The 18,826-nt window shown below is 38.5% G+C and overlaps 1 protein-coding gene across 1 annotated transcript in view; it reads right to left on the reverse strand.

Moving 5' to 3' along the window:
• The window catches only part of SEC24A (SEC24 homolog A, COPII coat complex component), a 90,996-nt gene that overhangs the window by 30,449 nt on the left and 41,721 nt on the right, over nucleotides 1–18,826 (reverse strand). Inside the window, exons 8-13 of the mRNA XM_026454496.2 lie at nucleotides 11,177–11,318; nucleotides 9,784–9,902; nucleotides 5,441–5,496; nucleotides 4,162–4,368; nucleotides 1,753–1,873; nucleotides 938–1,096 (exon numbers count right to left, since the gene is read on the reverse strand). Coding sequence (XP_026310281.1) covers nucleotides 938–1,096; nucleotides 1,753–1,873; nucleotides 4,162–4,368; nucleotides 5,441–5,496; nucleotides 9,784–9,902; nucleotides 11,177–11,318 — 804 coding nt within the window. The remainder of the gene's footprint in view (nucleotides 1–937; nucleotides 1,097–1,752; nucleotides 1,874–4,161; nucleotides 4,369–5,440; nucleotides 5,497–9,783; nucleotides 9,903–11,176; nucleotides 11,319–18,826) is intronic.

An 18,826-nucleotide genomic window follows, 5' to 3' on the forward strand; every position in this document is an offset into this window, starting at 1 on the left:
CAAAAAAAAAAAAAAAAAAAGAAAAGAAAAAAATAGACTCTATTTTTTTTTTTTTTTGGAGACAGAGTATTGCCCAGGCTGGAGTGCAGTGGTGTGATCTCTGCTCACTACAACCTCTGACTCCCAGGCCAGGCCCCAGCAATCCTCCCTCCTCAGCCTCCTAAGAAGCTGGGACTACAGACGTGCATCACCACGCTCAGCTAAGTTTTTGTATTTTTTGTAGAGACATCGCTTTGCAATGTTGTCCAGGCTGGTCTCTAATTCCTGGACTCAAGCGATCCACCAGCGCTGGCCTCCCAAAGTGCTGGAATTACACGCATAAGCCGCTGTGCCCAGTCGGAGATAAGGTCTTTTTTAAAAAATTTAGGTAATTCACACACAATAAAATTCTCCATTTAAAAATATACAAGTCAGCCGGGTGTGGTGGCTCACGTCTGTAATCCCAGCACTCTGGGAGGCCGAGGCGGGCGGATCACAAGGTCAGGAGATCGAGACCACGGTGAAACCCCATCTCTACCAAAAATACAAAAAATTAGCTGGGCGCAGTGGTGGGCGCCTGTAGTCCCAGGTACTCGGGAGGCTGAGGCAGGAGAATGGCATGAACCCGGGAGGCGGAGCTTGCAGTGAGCCGAGATAGCGCCACTGCACTTCAGCCTGGGGGACAGAGCAAGACTCCGACTCAAAAAAAAAAAAAAAAAAATATATATATATATATATATATACATACATACATATACAAGTCAGTGCTTTTGAGTATATTCTCAATAGGCCCCCCACTTTTTTTGGTTACAATGTTTCTTCTCTCCTCTTAATTACATATTCCAGAGTCAGCAAAGTATCTCAGAAGGGCAATCTTATAAGACTAGATAAAAACATGTATATTTACTGGTACCAAAAATATTATTTACTGCTACTCAAAAAAAAAAAAAATTCCTACCTTTGGTGCACCGAATCCTCATGACCGCCTCAAAGCCAATCTTCCGAGTAAGGTATCTCTGTAGTTCCTTCTGTAATTTCTGCACTTGGACTGGGTTGTGCTGATGATGGTAAGAGGGATAGTAATAGACACTACCTGCTGAATACCGAGAAATACAACCTGGAAGAGAACACACACAGTTTTAAACTGTGCCGTTAACTACTTCTACTACACCAAAGTAACTGCAGACATTGGAATCAATCTTTCTTTAACTTTCCAAGGTAAACTACTGTCAGAAAGGATATTTCATTCCCTTTTTTTGAGACAGAGTCCCATTCTGTCACCCAGGTTGGAGTGCAGTAGTGATACCATGGGGTTCACTGCAGCCTTGACCTCCCCACCTCAAGCACTCTTCCCACCTCAGCCTTCCAAGAAGCTGGGACCACAGGTGTGCGCCACCATGCCTGGCTAGTTTTTTATTTTAAAAAAAATATATATATATTATTTGTAAATACAGGGTCTTCCTATGTTGCCCAGGTTGGTCTCAAACTCCTGGGCTCAAATAATCCTCCTGCATAGGCCTCATAAATTGTTAGGATTACAGACACGAGCCATCATACCTAGCCTGCATTCCTTTCAATAGTAGTATAGAAATTTTTCTATTACTAAATGTTCACACTAGAAGACTGTAAGGTTTTTAATAGACTAAACTGACTGACTAACTCTCCAAAGGACATACATATTCTTTGACTTTGTCCTATATTTAGAAGACTATCATATAAGTACCATTTTGATATTCATTTAACAGAAAAAAAAAATGATTACAAAGAACTTACCTAGAGAAGCCAAGTCAGAATACTGTCCACTGAGAAGGAATAAGTCAACGGCTACTTGCTGACCAGAACAGTCCAAGGCTAATTTCTTATAGAAGTCAGTGGATGGTGTCAGGTGTATATCCTATTTACAATAAATTACAAAGAGACATTTTAAAAAATCATTACATTGTCATAAAACCTAAATACACATCTACATATATCATGATGTTAACAACAATTGCAATTATTTCTGGGCATTCTACAAAGTCCTTTTCCTGTATGGTACTACTTGGTTTTTCATTAAGAAGCAAGTACTGCTTAGCAATTTTCTGTAAGTTCCAGCCAGGCGTGGTGGCTCATACCTGTAATCCTAGCACTTTGGGAAGCCGAGGTGGGTGGATTGCTTGAGCCTAGGAGTTTAAGACCATCCTGGGCAACATGGCTCTATTTATTAAAAAAAAAAAATACATATATATATGTTTTTAAAATTTTTCTGTATTTACTTTTAAAAAGAAAAACATTTACTATAGTAATTTCATAGTTGGCAAAGTTTTTTATTGTAACTAAAATCTATTAAATGTTCAGTATGCTGGAAACTGTTCTAAACAATTCATGTGTAATACTTACTTAGTCCTTTCAACTACCCTAAGAGGTAAGTGCTATCATTATTTTCTTTCTTTCTTTTTTTTTTTTTTTGAGACAGAGTCTCACTCTGTCACCCAGGCTGGAGGGCAGTGGCATTACCTCAGCTACCTCACTGCAGGCTCCTCCTCCCGGGTTCAAGCAATTCTCATGCTTCAGCCTCCCAAGTAGCTGGGACTACAGGTGCACACCACCACCCCCGGCTAATTTTTCTGTTTTGTTGTTGTTGTTGTTGTTTCAAGACAGAGTCTCGCTCTGTTGCTCAGGCTGGAGTGCAGTGGCACAATCTCAGCTCACTGCAACCTCCGCCTCCCAGGTTCAAGCGATTCTCCTGCCTCAGCCTGAGTAGCTGGGATTACAGGCGTGTGCCACCACGCCTGGTTAATTTTTGTATTTTTAGTAGAGACAGGGTTTCATCGTGCTGGTCAGACTGGTCTCGAACAACTGACCTCATGATCCACCCACCTTGGCCTCCCAAAGTGCTAGAATTACAGGCATGAGCCACCATGCCCAGCCAATTTTTGTATTTTTTATAGAGATGGGGTTTCATCGTGTTGGCCAGGCTGGTCTCGAACTCCTGACCTCAGGTTATCCGCCCGCCTCAGCCTCCCAAAGCACGGTCTTACAGGCATGAACCACCGCACCCAGTCATCTTTTTTGTTGTTGTTGTTTCCCAAGTTGGAGTGTAGTGGCACGATCTCACTGCAGCCTCCTGGGTTCAAGTGATCCTCTCACCTCAGCCTCCAGCGTAGCTAGGACTATAGGCTCTCAGCATCACACCTGGTTAATTTTTTTGTATTTTTGTAGGGACAGGGTCTCACTATGTTGCCCAGGTTGGTCTCAAACTCCTGAGCTCAATCAGTCCTTCCAACTCAGCCTCCCAAAGGGCTGGGATTATAGGCATAAGCCACCATACCTGACCCTTTATTTTCACCTTATATATAAAGAAACAAAGGGGTAAAGAAATTAATTTTTCAAGTTCCCACATGTAATAAACAGTGAGAATAGGCAGTCTGACTCCAGGAATGATATAATACCCAGTATAGTACACAGGTCTCTCTTTCATTATCTTTGGGGAAATACGGGTCTCAAAAACTTTCAAGTTTATGCACACAAGTTGCACACAAGCACCTTGGCCATCGATGTGCCAAATAAGACTATTATTTTTCTTTTCTTTTCTTTTCTTTTTTTTTTTTGAGACGGAGTTTTGCTCTTGTTGCCCAGGCTGGAGTGAAATGGCGCAATCTTGGCTCACTGCAACCTCCGCCTCCCAGGTTCAAGCGATTCTCCTGCCTCAGCCTCCTGAGTAGCTGGGATTATAGGCATGTGACACCACACCCGGCTAATTTTGTATTTTTAGTAGAGACAAGGTTTCTCCATGTTGGTCAAGCTGGTCTCAAACTCCCGACCTCAGGTGATCCACCTGCCTTGGCCTCCCAAAATGTTGGGATTACAGGCGTGAGCCACCACACCCAGCCAAATAAGACTATTCTTAACTGGTCAATCAGGTTCTCTTTGTCCCTGTCAAGCATATGCTGCTAGTCTCCCAGACTGTATCTCTGAAGGCAGACTGAATTGCTAATGGCCTGCTAAAGATATTAAAAATTAAAGAAGGATGAATCAGGTAGAGAAATATGTAACAATATAAAAATGTCTACATAAAAGTTAATTTCCTCATAGTCCCTCCTCCCAACAATTGACAAATAAATTTAAAGAAAAAACAAGCTCTGTGGTCACAGAGGTGGAACACCAGCATAAACCTTATCAGACATTTCATGACTCTCTAACCTTAGCAGATGACCTGTGGTTTGGTTCCTCTCGTGGTTTCAGGGCTCCCACTCCAAGAGTTGGGAGTTGTGTTTGAAAGACAGACATTCGACCACCAGTTGGAGACATCAGCTTAAAGGCAGCCAGCAGTGCAGGACCCAAGGCACTCTGGGTCTCCAGAGTCTTAGTAAACATTTGTGGCAAAGTTTTCAGTAAATCTTGCACGAGCTTGTAAAATAAAGCAAGAAAACTCGAGAGTGTCACAATTAAAAATTTTTTTCACATTCAGTCAGTATCTAATACAATAGACAAGACACTGAGTCATGATGATGGTCAGAGAGTCTACAGACATTAAACAATGAAGTTGGTCAAATGACAAGAAAGCCATTTTAAGCCAACATTATAAATTGGCAAGCAAGACAAATCAAAGTTGGGGCCTTACAGTTCTTGCACATGCAGTAGTCCAGCAAGACTATAAGTCCAAAATGTATCCAAAAGAACCATCACAGTTCAGAGATTTGGTATATTTTAATGCCATGAAATATGGCCTTCTCCATCACCTCTACACACTTTATTCTTTTAAGTTCCAAAGTGAGTTTAGCTGTTCCCTGTTGCAAATCTAATATATCCAGTAACTTTGTCAACTAGTAATAGCACTACAAAAGAAAAACAACTACCTTTACAGGTTAGGTTGTACAAATAGAGTTAATGGGGAAAAAAATACTTCGCACTATGGCACAGTCACCATTGCCAACAGCAGAGACCATAGACTTGCTAGTTAAAATGTTACCCCTACGGCATATATGCATGTACAGGGTAGACAACATCCCCACTTCAGACACATTCTGTTCACCTCTCACTGTATTATCTCATGGCAATTTCCAGGCAGGTAATAAGAGTTTCTTCTGAACTGACCCCAATGACACTCTGTGAATCAGAAAAGCAAAGGGCACTGAAAGCAGCCTACCTAATGTGCTTCTATGTAGTGAACAGAAGCTTTATCTCAGCAACCCTCCCAACTTCCCAAATGGCTGGCAAGACAGATTTCCTTCAGGTGTTCCTCCTTTATGGAATATGCTTATTTTCTACCCTACTACAAATAACTTGCTTCATTAGACTTAAAAATGATCAGCTCAAGGTGGAACTCAAGAGCTGTTCATCTAATTATAAGAGCAAATATAAAATGCTACACGTCTTAGAAATGTCACAGAAATAATAAAAATATTACTTAAAGTTCATTTCAAAAACGTATTCCTTCAATATTTCAATTAAACATGTCAGGTAGGAAAATGTGCCTTACCTCTTTACTTTCATTTAAGTTTACTAATAAGTTCTCTGGCATAGGTATAAAAACATCTGAAAGAAGAAATACATATTTATTTTAAACAAAATGTAATAATTAAAAGTGTTCCAAAAATACAACACTAATGCAATTAACCACCCCTTCCTTAAAATAAGCCACCTCCGCCACTATTATAGCACTGTTTACATGTGTCCAAAGAGCCACTAAAAAACCACAATGATACAGGTATCTACTGCAAATTTTCTGTTTCTTGTCTGCTACCTTGTAAAAGGTATAGCCTACCAATTAGAAAATATTTATCTGGGCTGGGTGCAGTAGTACACGCCTGTAATCCCAGCACTTTGAGAGGCCGAGGTAAGCGAATCACTTGAACTCAGGAGTTTGAGACCAGCCTGGGCAACACGGTAAAACCCTGTCTCTATAAAAAATACAAAAATGAGCCAGGCATGGTGGTGCATGCCTATAGTCCCAGCTATGTGGGAGGATTCCTTGAGCCGGGGAGGCTGAGGCTGCAGTGAGCCAAGATCGTACCACTGCACTCCCAGGCTAGGCAGGAGGTTGAAACCCTGTCTCAAAAAAAAAAAAGAAAATATTGATCTGTAATCACTGAATACGGGTTTGTGTAAGTGCTATGCTTCTTAGGCTAAAGATAATAAATTACAATTCTGCTTTGACCCCTTTTTTTTTTTTAAATGGCTAGCCCTGGAAGCCAGCCAAAGATACACTATTGGCATTGAGACATCTTTTTGACTAACATGACACACAAGAATGCTGCCTTTATAAGGAAGCAATACAGCTCACCAATAGCTCTGTCATTCACAAAGCGTATGCTTTCTTATAAAGAAGGTCGGCCAGGCACGGTGGCTCATGCCTGTAATCCCAGTACTTTCGGAGGCCGAGGCGGGCGGATCACAAGGTCAGGAGTTTGAGACCAGCCTGACTAATGTGATGAAACCCATCTCTACTAAAAATACAAAAAGTTAGCCAGGCATGGTGGTGGGCACCTGTAGTCCCAGATACTTGGGAGGCTGAGGCAAGAGAATTGCTTGAACCCGGGAGGCGGAGGTTGCAGTGACCTGAGATGGCGCCACTGCACTCCACCCTGGGGGACAGATCAAGACCCGTCTCAAAAGAAAAAAAAAAAGGCCCATACCAGTGCCTTTAAAAAGGGACTACGGGCCAGGTACAGTGGCTCATGCCTATAATCCCAGCACTTTGGGAGGCCGAGGAGGGCGGATCACGAGGTCAGGAGTTCAAGACCAGCCTGGCCAAGATGGTGAAACCCTGTCTCTACTAAAAATACAAAAATTAGCCAGGCATGGTGGTGGGCGACTGTAATCCCAGCTACTCGGGAGGCTGAGGCAAATAAATGCGTGAACCCAGGAGGCAGAGGCTGCAGTGAGCCGAGATTGCGCCACTGCACTCCAGCCTGGGTACCAGAGCAAGACTCCTTCTCAAAAAAAAAATAAATAAAAATTAAAAAATGGGACTATGGAGGCCAGGCACGGTGGTTCATGCCTGCTGTAATCCCAGCACTTTGGGAGGCCAAGGTGGACAGGTCACTTGAGGCCAGGCGTTTGAGACCAGACTGGCCAACATAGTGAAACCCCATATTTACTAAAAAATACAAAAACTTAGCTGGCATAATGGCACACACCTATAATCCCAGCTACTCGGAAGGCTGAGGCATGAGAATCACTTGAACCTAGGAGGCAGAGACTGCAGTGAGCCAGTGAGCCGAGATTGCACCACTGTGCTACAGCCTGGGCAACAAAGCAAGACTCTGTCTCCAAAAACACAAAACAAAACAAAACAAAACAAAACAAATAAAATTAATGGGACTGCAAAATCAAGCAAATCAGAAGGTATGCTAACTGCCCACTTCAGATGAGCCTCTCAGGATTCACATTTATTCTTGCTTAGTAATTCTTTCTTAGAAAGGGAGTAAACTGGGAAGAGAGTGGTGGAGGATTACAAGGATAATCACTTTCTACATTTCTATAGTTTGTTTCTTTTTACAAAAAAACAAGGCCTGGCCAGGTGTGGCCCATGCCTGTACTCCCAACACTTTGGGAGGACGAGGTGAAAGGACTGCCCAAGGCCAGAAGCTTGAGACCAGCCTGTGCAACTTAGCAAGACCTTGCCTCCACAAGAAATTTTAAAAATTAGCTGGGCATGGTAGCGTGTACCTGTAGTCCTAGCTACTTGAAAAGCTGAGGTGGAAGGATCGCTTGAGCCCAGGGCTTCAAGGCTGCAGTGAGCTATGATTGTACCACTGCGCTGCAACATGGGAGACAGAGTCTCTGTCTTTAAAAAAATAGTAATAGCCAGGCGCGGTGACTCACACCTGTAATCCCAGCACTTTGGGAGGCAGAGGTGGGTGGATCACCTGAGGTCAGGAGTTCAAGACCAGCCTGGCTAACATGGTGAAACCCCGTTTCTACTAAAAATACAAAAAATTAGCTGGGCATGGTGGCATGCACCTATAATCCCAGCTACTCAGGAGGCTGAGGCAGGAGAATTGCTTGAACCTGGGAGGCGGAGGTTGTAGTGAGTAGAGATGGTGCCATTGCACTCCAGTTTGGGCAACAAGAGCAAAACTCCATCTCAAAAAAAAAAAGTAATAATAATGATAACTCCCTATTGATTGCCCTTCCCCCCCAGCACCTGGTAACCTCTATTCCATTTTCTGTCTCTATGAATTTGCCTATTCTAGGTATTGTATATAAGTGGAACCATAAAATATTTGTCGTTTTGTGTCTTGCTTATTTCATTTAGTATGTTTTCCAGGTGCATCCACAGTGTAGCACGTGTGAGAATTTCATCGTTTTTTTGAGGCTGAATAATATTCCATTATACGTTTTTTTGTCTTTTTTTTTTTTTTTGAGATGGAGTCTCACTCTGTTGTCCAGACTGGAGTGCAGTGGCACGATCTGGGCTCGCTGCAGGCTCCACCTCCTCCCAGGTTCATGCCATTCTCCTGCCTCAACCTCCTGAGTAACTGAGATTACAGGCGCACGCCACCACACCTAACTAATTTTTGTATTTTTAGTAGAGACAGGGTTTCACCATGTTGGCCAGGACGGTCTCGATCTCTTAACCTTGTGATCCGCCCGCCTCAGCCTCCCAAAGTGCTGGGATTACAGGCGTGAGCCACAACGCCCGTCCCCATTATACATTTATACCACATTTTGTTTATCTGTTCATCTATTGATGACTACTTGGGGTGTTTCCACCTTTCGGCTATTGTGAATGATTGCTATTGCTATAAACAATGATGTACAAGCATCTGCTTGAGTCCCTGCTTTCAATTTTTTGGAGTATATATTGAATGGTGGAATTGCTACATCATGTAGTAATTCACCATTAACTTTGAGGAACTGCCAAGGTATTTTCCACAGCAGTTATACCATTTTACATTCTGACCAGCAATGCACCAGGGTTCCAATGTTTCACAATCTAGTGGCATAAATATTTGCCCCTGTTTTATACTTATAGCTCTTATGTTTAGGTCTTTAGTCCATTTCAAGTTAATTTTCTTTACATGGTATAAGGTAAAGGTCCAACCTCATTCTTTTACATAGGCAGTACTGCCACAACTATTTGTTGAAAAAACTGTCTCTTCTCCCACTGATTGGTCCAGGCACCTCTGTCAAAAAATCAATTGACTGGCTGGGCCTGGTGGCTCATGCTTGTAATCCCAGTACTTTGTGGGGCCAAGAGAGGCAGATCACTTGAGATCAGGAGTTTGAGACCAGCCTGGCCAACATGGTGAAACCTCATCTCGACTAAAAATACAAAAATTAGCTGGGCATGGTGTTGCATGCCTGTCTTCCCAGCTACTCGGGAGGCTGAGGCAGGAGAACTGCTTGAACCCGGGAGGCGTAGGCTGCAGTGAGCCAAGATCATGCCACTGCACTATAGCCTGTGAGACAGAGTAAGCCTCCATCTCAAAAAAAAAAAACAAAAATCAATTGACTATATATGCTACGCTTTATTCTGAGCTCTCAGTTTTATTTCTTTGCTCTATATGTCTATCCTCAAATACTTTTTGAATGAATAAATGGGAAGAAGGGGGAAAAAAGCCTAAATTTGATCTGAGTTCTAACATTAACTTGTTTTTGTTACCTTGTTCAGAATTCATGTTGTCTCCATAACCCCCATTTCCTCTTCCATAAAATGAGAGATTGCACTGAAAGACTCTTACAACTCCAACAATCATGATTTTATACTCAAGATTTTCCTTGACATAGTACAAACAACACACATCCAATTTGTCAAGTAATAAAGAAATATTTCTAAAACTGAAAAATTATGAAAGTAGTTCAATAAATCTATACCTTCAATATCTGAAACTATTAGCATCTGAGGTTGACAGAGACCTTCTTGAAGACTGTAGAAATGGATTGTACTGTCAAATGTTATGAAGCCAATTTTTGTTCTAGTGTTGCCAGGAAGCCTAAAGACAAATTCAGAAGACTATTTTATCAAGTTTTAACCATACACAAATACACATAAAATATGTCCTAAGAGTTACATGAAAATATCTAATTCAATATTATAGAAATTGGCCCAACACAAACAAATGTTTAAACCACTCAATGTTTACCATGAAAACATATCTGACTCAAAGGGAAAACACTACACATAAGCCAAACAATAAACAAAAAACAGCAATAATACAACAATCCAAAACCAAGTATAGCTATGTAAACTTAAATATAATCACTTAGGAAATAGTAGGTCAAAAATACTGAAAACTATTAATGAAATTTTGCAGATGATTTTAAGTTATAAAGCATGCTTCAAAATATTATGATACAGAAACTCTAATATTTAAGAACAAAGAGCAAAAGCATCTATTTTAAAGAACTACAAATATGTGGAACTACAATTATATAAGGGGAAGAGCAAACTGTTTTTCACTCTTGCTCATGCATGGGTGAGTCAGTGACAATCTCATCAATTCACAATCCCCATTCACAATCTATAACATTAAAAATATAAATGCTGGCAGGAACAAGAATGAGCTTTTCACCAAAGTGAAGGAGTTACTCCACTTGTGATGAAATTTAGCCTTCTATATGCCTCCACACCACACACAAGCACTATACTTCATTACATAGAAAGGTCACATTAACTTTGAGGGGTTACACTAGGTCTCTAAAAACCACTGGAAATAGTTATTTTAAGAGACTTAAGACACTTGATAACCAAATGCAATATGTGTATACTGTTTAAATTCTTACTCCAATAAACTGACAGTAAAAAGGCATTTTTGAGACAACTAGGAACAAAAAATAAACTGGGTATTAGATCACATGTGGTATTACTGCAAATTTTGCTTGATGCTTTAGTATTATAGTTAGGTATAAAAGTTAATCTTGAAGTATGTACAGGTTAAACAGTATGCTGGCTGAAATTTGCTTTAAAATATTCAAGGTGGGAAAAGGTATGTGCATGAAAGGGGAAGGATGAGATGAAGCAAGAAGAGCAGAATGTTGAAGATGATGAATCTCGGTGACTGATGCCTATAAGTTCATTACATTATTCTTCCTACCAACTATGGGTTTAAAAATAATGTTTCTAAGAGAAAGTGAGGCCTAAATTAACAACTGATTTAGGTGGAGTTTTAGAACATAATTACACAACTTTTTTTAGATTTCAAAAAAATTACTTATTCATTTGGAAAATACTATTAGTTTCATATTTAAGCTGAATTGAGAAACTTACAAATCCAGATTGTCTAACAAACTCTGGCAAACTGAATTCAAGTATCCAGTTTCGACTGCATTGTGAGACACATCAAATACAAAGAGATACACTGGAGGCTGAGGTGGTCGTAACTGAAGAAAAAAAGATCTTGTTAAGTACATTTAACAGGATTAAGTTTAAACTTATTTGCTGGGTACACATACAGCAAAACAATTTAAAAAGCATTTACAAATTGAGTAGAGATTCTAATAAACATGCAAAACTATACTATATTGTTTATAGATGTATACTTAAAAATGACTCTGTGATTGCCATAATTCAGAAGAGTGTTTTCTCTAGGACAGGAAGGGGAAGAGATATAATCAGAAGGGCTTGTGGCCGGGCGTGGTGGCTCACACCTATAATCCCAGCACTTTTGAAGGTCAAGGCAGACAGATCACCTGAGGTCAGGAGTTCGAGACCAGCCTGACCAACATGGCAAAACCCCGTCTCTACTAAAAATACAAAAATTAGCCGGATGTGGTGGGGGGGTGCCTGTAGTCCCAGTTACTTGGGAGGCTGAGGCAGGAGGATCGCTTGAACCTGGGAGATGGAGGCTGCGGTGAGCCAAGATTATGCCACTGCACTCTAGCCTGGGTGACAGAGACTCCATCTCAAAAAAAAAAAGAGAAGGGATTCTGGGAGTATTAGCAAGGTTCAATTTCTTGGCTTGGATTATACTAACAAAAGTGTTTAGTTTATAATGATTTGGTAACCTGAATGTTTATGTTTTATTGATTTTTCAATACGTGTTGAATTTCACAATTTAGGGAAATTATAGCTCTGAAAGTTACAAGTTAGCTTCAGCTGGCTATTTAACCAACAAATTACAGCCAAATCTCATAAAAATGTAAGACTAATTTTTTTTGTTTGCTTTTGAGGTGGGGTCTTGCCCTGTGCCCCAGGCTGAGTGCAGTGGTGCGATCTCGGCTCATTGCAACCTCTACCTCCTGGGTTCAAGAGATTCTTGCCTCAGCCTCCTGAATAGCTGCGATTACAGGCACATGCTGCCATGCCTGGCTAGTTGTATTTTTTTAGTAGAGACAGGGTTTCATCATTTTGCCCAGGCTGGTCTTGAACCCCTGATCTCAGGTGATCCGCCCGCCTTGGCCTCCCAAAGTGCTGGGATTACAGGCGTGAGCCACCGCACCCGGCCAAGACTGTATTTTAAACTTCCAAATCCAAAGATTTGTTCTCAAGTCAGTAAAAAGCATCAAATAGCCACAATCAGAACTGGGTATGTAGTATACAATCTTCCCTTGGCATCTGCAAGAGATTAGTTTCATGATCTCCCACCTCGAATACCAAAATCTAAGGATGCTCAATTCACTTACACACAATGGTATATTATTTGCATATAACCTATGCACATCCTTCTGTATACTTTAAATCATCTCCAGATTTTTAAAGTAATACCAAATACAACACAAATGCTATGTAAAAATTGCTATACTGTATATTAAAATTAGTTTTGTTTTGTTTTGTTTTTTTTAAGAGAGAAGGTGTTGCTTTGTCACTCAGGCTGGAGTGCAGTGATGCAACGCAATCATAGCTCACTGCAGCCCTGAACTCCGGGGTTCAAGCGATCCTTCCACCTCAGCCTCCCAAGTACCAGGGACTATAAGCACACACCACAATTCCTGAAATTTTCTGCAGATATTTGGGTCTCGCTATATTGCCCAGGCTGGTCTCGAACTGTTGGCTTCAAGCAATCCTCCTGCCTCGGCTTCCCAAAGTGCTGGGATTATAGGTGTAAGCCACCATGTCTGTCCTATAATATTTTTTACCGTGTTTTTCTGAACATTTTCGATCTGTGGGTAGTTGAATCCACAGATGCAAAACCCATGGATACAGAGTCAACTGTACTTTTATATATTTTTGTATGAATCATTTGCCAAATCCACACAACCTGCCCCTCAAGAGATAAGACAGAAAGGAGCAAAAACCTTCTGCTATAGGAAAGTTTCTAAATTTAAAGGAAGCAATTTTTGAAAAGCATAGGTGATAAAGGGAAACCAGGAAGGTAAATTTAAAAGAACAAGTGCTTCTTTTTTTTTATGTTTTAATCCAATAAAAGAACACCTACTCTGTGGATGGCTATTACCTACCACTTAAGTGCAACAAAATGTTTTCTTTTTTTTTTTTTTGAGACGGAGTCTCGCATTGTTGCCCAGGCTGGAGTGCAGGGGCGCAATCTCGGCTCACTGCAATCTCTGTCTGCCTGATTCAAGCAATTATCCTGCCTGAGCCTCCCGAATAGCTGGGATTACAGGCATATATCACCATGTCTGGCTAATTTTTGTACTTTTAGTAGAGACAGGGTTTCACCATGTTGGTCAGGTTGGTGTCAAACTCCTGACCTCCAGTGAGCAGCCGCCTCGGCCTCCCAAAGTGCTGGGATTTACAGGTGTGAGCCACCGCGCCTGGCCAACAAAATGTTTTCTATATTGAAGCTTTTCTGTGGTGAAGAGACTGGTTCCTCATAAGTTTACACAAAAATGGACCCAAGTGCCCAGATAAAGACACAAAAATATATTAATTTCCTTTTTTTTTTTTTTTTTTTTGAGATGGAGTTTTGCTCTTTTGCCCAGGCTGGGGTGCAGTGGCGCAACCTTGGCTCACTGCAACCTCTCTGCCTTCCGGTTTCAAGCGTTTATCCTACCTAAGCCTCCTGAGTAGCTGGGATTACAGGCACTTGCCACCAGGCCTGGCTAATTTTTGTATTTTCAGTAGAGATGTGGTTTTACCATGTTGGCCAGGTGGTCTCAAACTCCTGACCTCATGATTTGCCTGGCTTGGCATCCCAAAGTGCTGGGATTATAGGCAGGAGGCACTACGCCCAGTCAAAATACAATAAAATATTAAAAGTATTAAAATATGAGACTTATCTTCATATTCCCTTTTCCCAAGAGACAATTATGGCATGGTGAAAGAGTAACCAAATCAAAAGGTCTAAATTATTATGCTAGTTCTACTACTAAGTGAAATTTGGCAAGTCACTTAACCTAAACCTGTTTTCATATCTGTAAAAGAGGATTAACAGCATTTTTCTAGCTTGCTTCAGAATATCGTTTGTGATGATCAAAAGTGTAAGTGCTTTATAAAATGTAAAGTGTTAATTAAACATTAGGCATTCACGACCAGCCTAAGCAACATAGTGAGACTTTGTCTCTAAAAGTCTTTAAAAAAATTAGCAGGGCATGGTGGTGCATGCCTGTAGTCCCAGATACTTGGGAGGCAGAGGCAGGAGAATTGCTTGAGCCCATGAAGGTGAGGCTACAGTGAGTTATGATAGTGCCACTGTACTTTAGCTTCAGCAACAAAGTGAGACCCTCCTCTGTAAAAGAAACAAACATTAAACAACAAAAACTTTAGGCATAGTTATTAGTTTTAAAACACAAGACCTCAGATATTCTCATGGGTGTAGAAAAGAACAATATTTACAAGAGGATGTTCATTACATAATTATTTCTAATAGAAAAAAATTGATATGAAGGAAAAATGAAGCAATAGGGAAAAAAAAAAACTGACTATAACTTATATGTAAATATGAGCCTGCCGGGCGCAGTGGCTCATGCCTGTAATTTCAGCACGTTGGGAGGCCAAGGTGGGCGGAACACAAGGACAGCAGTTCAAGACCAGCCTGACCAACATGGGGAAACCCCATCTCTACTAAAAATTCAAAAATTAGCCAGGTGCGGTGGCTCATGCCTATAATCCCAGCTACTCAGGAGGCTGAGGCAGAAGAATTGCTTGAACCCAGGAGGCGGAGGTTGCAGTGAGCCAAGATCACAGCACTGCTCTCCAGCCTGGGTGACACAGTGAGACTCCATCTAAAAAGAAAGAAAGTAAATATGAGCCCAATATTACATTGGAAATTTCTGAAAGTCACATAAGACACTTAAGTGGGACTTTACATAAACTTTTACCTTTCAAATATACCCTTATATATTAATTACTTTAGTAATAAACAAGTATTACACTTTTACACATTTAAAAACATAAAATTTTGGCTGGGCACAGTGGCTCACACCTGTAATCCCAGCACTTTGGGAGGCCAAGGTGGCCAGATCACTTGAGCTCAGGAATTCAAGACCAGCCTGGGCAACATAGCAAAACTCTGTCTCTACTAAATATAAGCGAGGTGTGCTTGTGCATGCCTACAGACCCAGCTACTTAGGAGGCTGAGGTGGGAGGACCACTTGAGCATGGGAGGTCGAGGCTGCAGTGAGTTGTGATCCTGCCACCGCATTCCAGCATGGGCAATGGGAGTGAAACTCTGTCTCAGAATAGAAAAGAATACCATACCACAGCACAGCATAGCATAGCATAGAATAGAGAATAGAATAGAATAGAGAATAGAATAGAACAGAACAGAATAGAGAACACAATAGAATACAATAGAGAATAGAAAAGAATAGAAAATAGAACAGAATACAATACAGAATAGAACAGAATAGAGAATAGAAAAGAGAATAGAACAGAATAGAATAGAGAATAGAAGAGAATATAGAATAGAAAAGAATAAAATGGAATAGAGAATAGAAGAGAGAATAGAATAGAGAATAGAAGACAATAGAATACAGAAAAGAATAAAATAGAGAACAGAAAAGAATACAGAATACAACAGAACAGAATACAGAATACAATAAAATAGAATAGAAGAGAGAATAGAATACAATAGGGAATAGAATGGAATAAAATAGAGAATACAATACGATTGAATACAGAATAGAATAGAATAGAGAATAGGATAGAATAGAACAGAGAATAGATTAGAATAGAGAATAGAACAGAAGAGAACACAGAATAGAAAGGAATAGAGAATAGAATAGAATAGAACAGAATAGAATAGAATGGAGAACAGAATAGAATAGAGAATAGAATAGAATAGAGAATAGAATAGAGGAGAATAGAATAGAATAGAGAAAAGAACCGAATAGAGAATAGCAAAGAATACAGAATAAAACAGAGAACAGAATAGAATAGATTAGAGAATAGAATACAACAGAGAATAGAATAGAAAAGAATAGAGAATAGAATAGAATACAGAAGAGAATAGAATAGAATAGACAATAGAATAGAGAATAGAATAAAATATAACAGAAGAGAGAACAGAATAGAGAATACAACAGAATATAGAATAGAATAGAATAGAATACAATAGATTAGGAATAGAATAGAGAATAGAATAGAATACAGAATAAAAGAGAATAAAACAGAGAATAGAATGGAAGAAAGAAGAGAATACAATAGAACAGAATAGAATAGAAAATAGAATACGATAGAGAATAGAATAGACTAGAGAAAAGAATAGAATAAATAACAATAGAATCTAGAATAGAATAGAATAGAGAATTGACTAGAAGAGAATAGAGAATAGAATAGAATATAAACCAGAATAGAATGGAAGAGAATAGAGAATAGAATATACTAGAGAATAGAATAGAATAGAGAATAGAATAGAATAGAAGAGAGAATAGAATAGAATAGAATAGAGAATTGAATAGAAGAGAGAATACAATAGAGAACAGAATAGAATAGGGAATAGAATAGAATAGAAAGGAGAATAGAATACAAAAGAGAATAGAATAGAATAGAATAGAGAATGGAATAGAATAGAGAAGAGAATAGAGAATAGAACAGAACAGAGAATAGAATAGAATAGAATAGAATAGAGAATAGAACAGAATAGAAGAGGATAGAATACAATAGAGAATAGAATTGAATAGAAAATAGAATAGAATACAAAAGATGATAGAATAGAACAGAGAATGGAATAGAATAGAGAACAGAATAGAGAATAGAACAGAGAATAGAATAGAATAGAGAATAGAATAGAATAGAAGAGGATAGAATAGAAGAGAATAGAATAGACGGAGAATAGAATAGAATAGAATAGAATACAATACAATACAGAATAGAATAGAATAGAACACAGAATAGATTAGAATAGAGAATAGAATAGAAGAGAATAGAGAATAAAATACAATAGATAATAGAATAGAATGGCAGAGAAAAGAGAATAGAAAAATATAGAGAATAGAATAGAGAATAGAATACAATAGAGAAGAGAATATAATAGAATAGAATGAAATAGAATAGAATCTAGAATAGAATAGAGAATAGAAAAGAATACAATAGAGAATAGAACAGAATAGAGAATGGAAAAGAATAAAAGAGAATACAGAACAGAATATAATAGAGAACAGAATAGAATAGAATAGATAATAGAATGGAATAGAATAGAGAATGGAATAGAAGAGAGAATACAATAGAGAATAGAATAGAATAGGGAATAGAATAGAAAGGAGAATAGAACACAAAAGAGAATAGAATAGAACAGAGTAGAATAGAGAATGGAATAGAATAGAGAATAGAACAGAACAGAGAAAAGAATAGAATAGAATAGAGAATAGAATAGAATAGAATGGAAGAGGTTAGAATAGAATAGAGAGTGGAATAGAATAGAAAAGAGAATAGAATACAAAAGAGAATAGAATAGAATAGAATAGAATAGAGAATGGAATAGAATAGAGAATAGAACAGAACAGAGAATAGAATAGAATAGAGAATAGAATAGAATAGAAAATAGAATAGAATAGAAGAGGATAGAATAGAATAGAATAGAAGAATACAATAGAAGACAGAAGAGATTAGATACAGAATAGAATACAATAGAAGACAGAATAGATTAGAATAGAATAGAATAGAAGAGAATAGAGAATAAAATAGAATAGAGAAGAGAATAGACTGGCAGAGAATACAGACTAGAAAAATATAGAGAATAGAATAGAATAGAACAGAGAATAGAATAGAATAAAATAGAATAGAATCTAGATTAGAGAATAGAATAGAATACAGAATAGAATAGAATAGAGAATAGAATAGAACAGACAATACAATAGAATACATTAGAATAGAGAATGGAATACAGTAGAATACAGAATAGACTAGAATACAATGAAAAAGAGAATAGAATACAATAGAGAATAGAATGGAACAGGATAGAGATAGAAAAGAATAGAGAATAGACTCGAATAGAATAGAATAGAGAAGAGAAGAGAATAGAGAACAGAATACAATGGAATAAAGAATAGAATGGAATACAGAATAGAATAGAATATAGAATAGAATAGAATAGAATAGAATAGAGAATAGAATAGAATAGGGAATAGAATAGAATAGACAGTAGAATACAATAGAATAGAGACTACAAAAGAATAGAACAGAAAATAGAATAGAATAGACAACAGAATAGTATAGAATACAGAATAGAATGGAATAGAGAATAGAATAGAGAATAGAATAGAATAGAATAGAATAGAGAATAGAATAGAGAATAGAATAGAACACAGAATAGAATAGAATAAAATAGAATATAATCTAGAATAGAATAGAATAGAATAGAATAGAGAATAGAACAGAATAGAATAGAGAATAGAATAGAATAGAGAATGGAATAGAATAAAAGAGAATAGAGAATAGAATATAATCGAGAATACAATAGAATAGAGAATAATATAGAACAGACAATAGAATAGAATAGAGAATAGAATAGAATACATTAGAATAGAGAACGGAATAGAGAATAGAATAGAATACAGAATAGAATAGAATACAATAGAA

This window comes from Piliocolobus tephrosceles, chromosome 4, assembly GCF_002776525.5.
Source record: "Piliocolobus tephrosceles isolate RC106 chromosome 4, ASM277652v3, whole genome shotgun sequence".
Lineage (NCBI taxonomy): Eukaryota > Metazoa > Chordata > Mammalia > Primates > Cercopithecidae > Piliocolobus > Piliocolobus tephrosceles.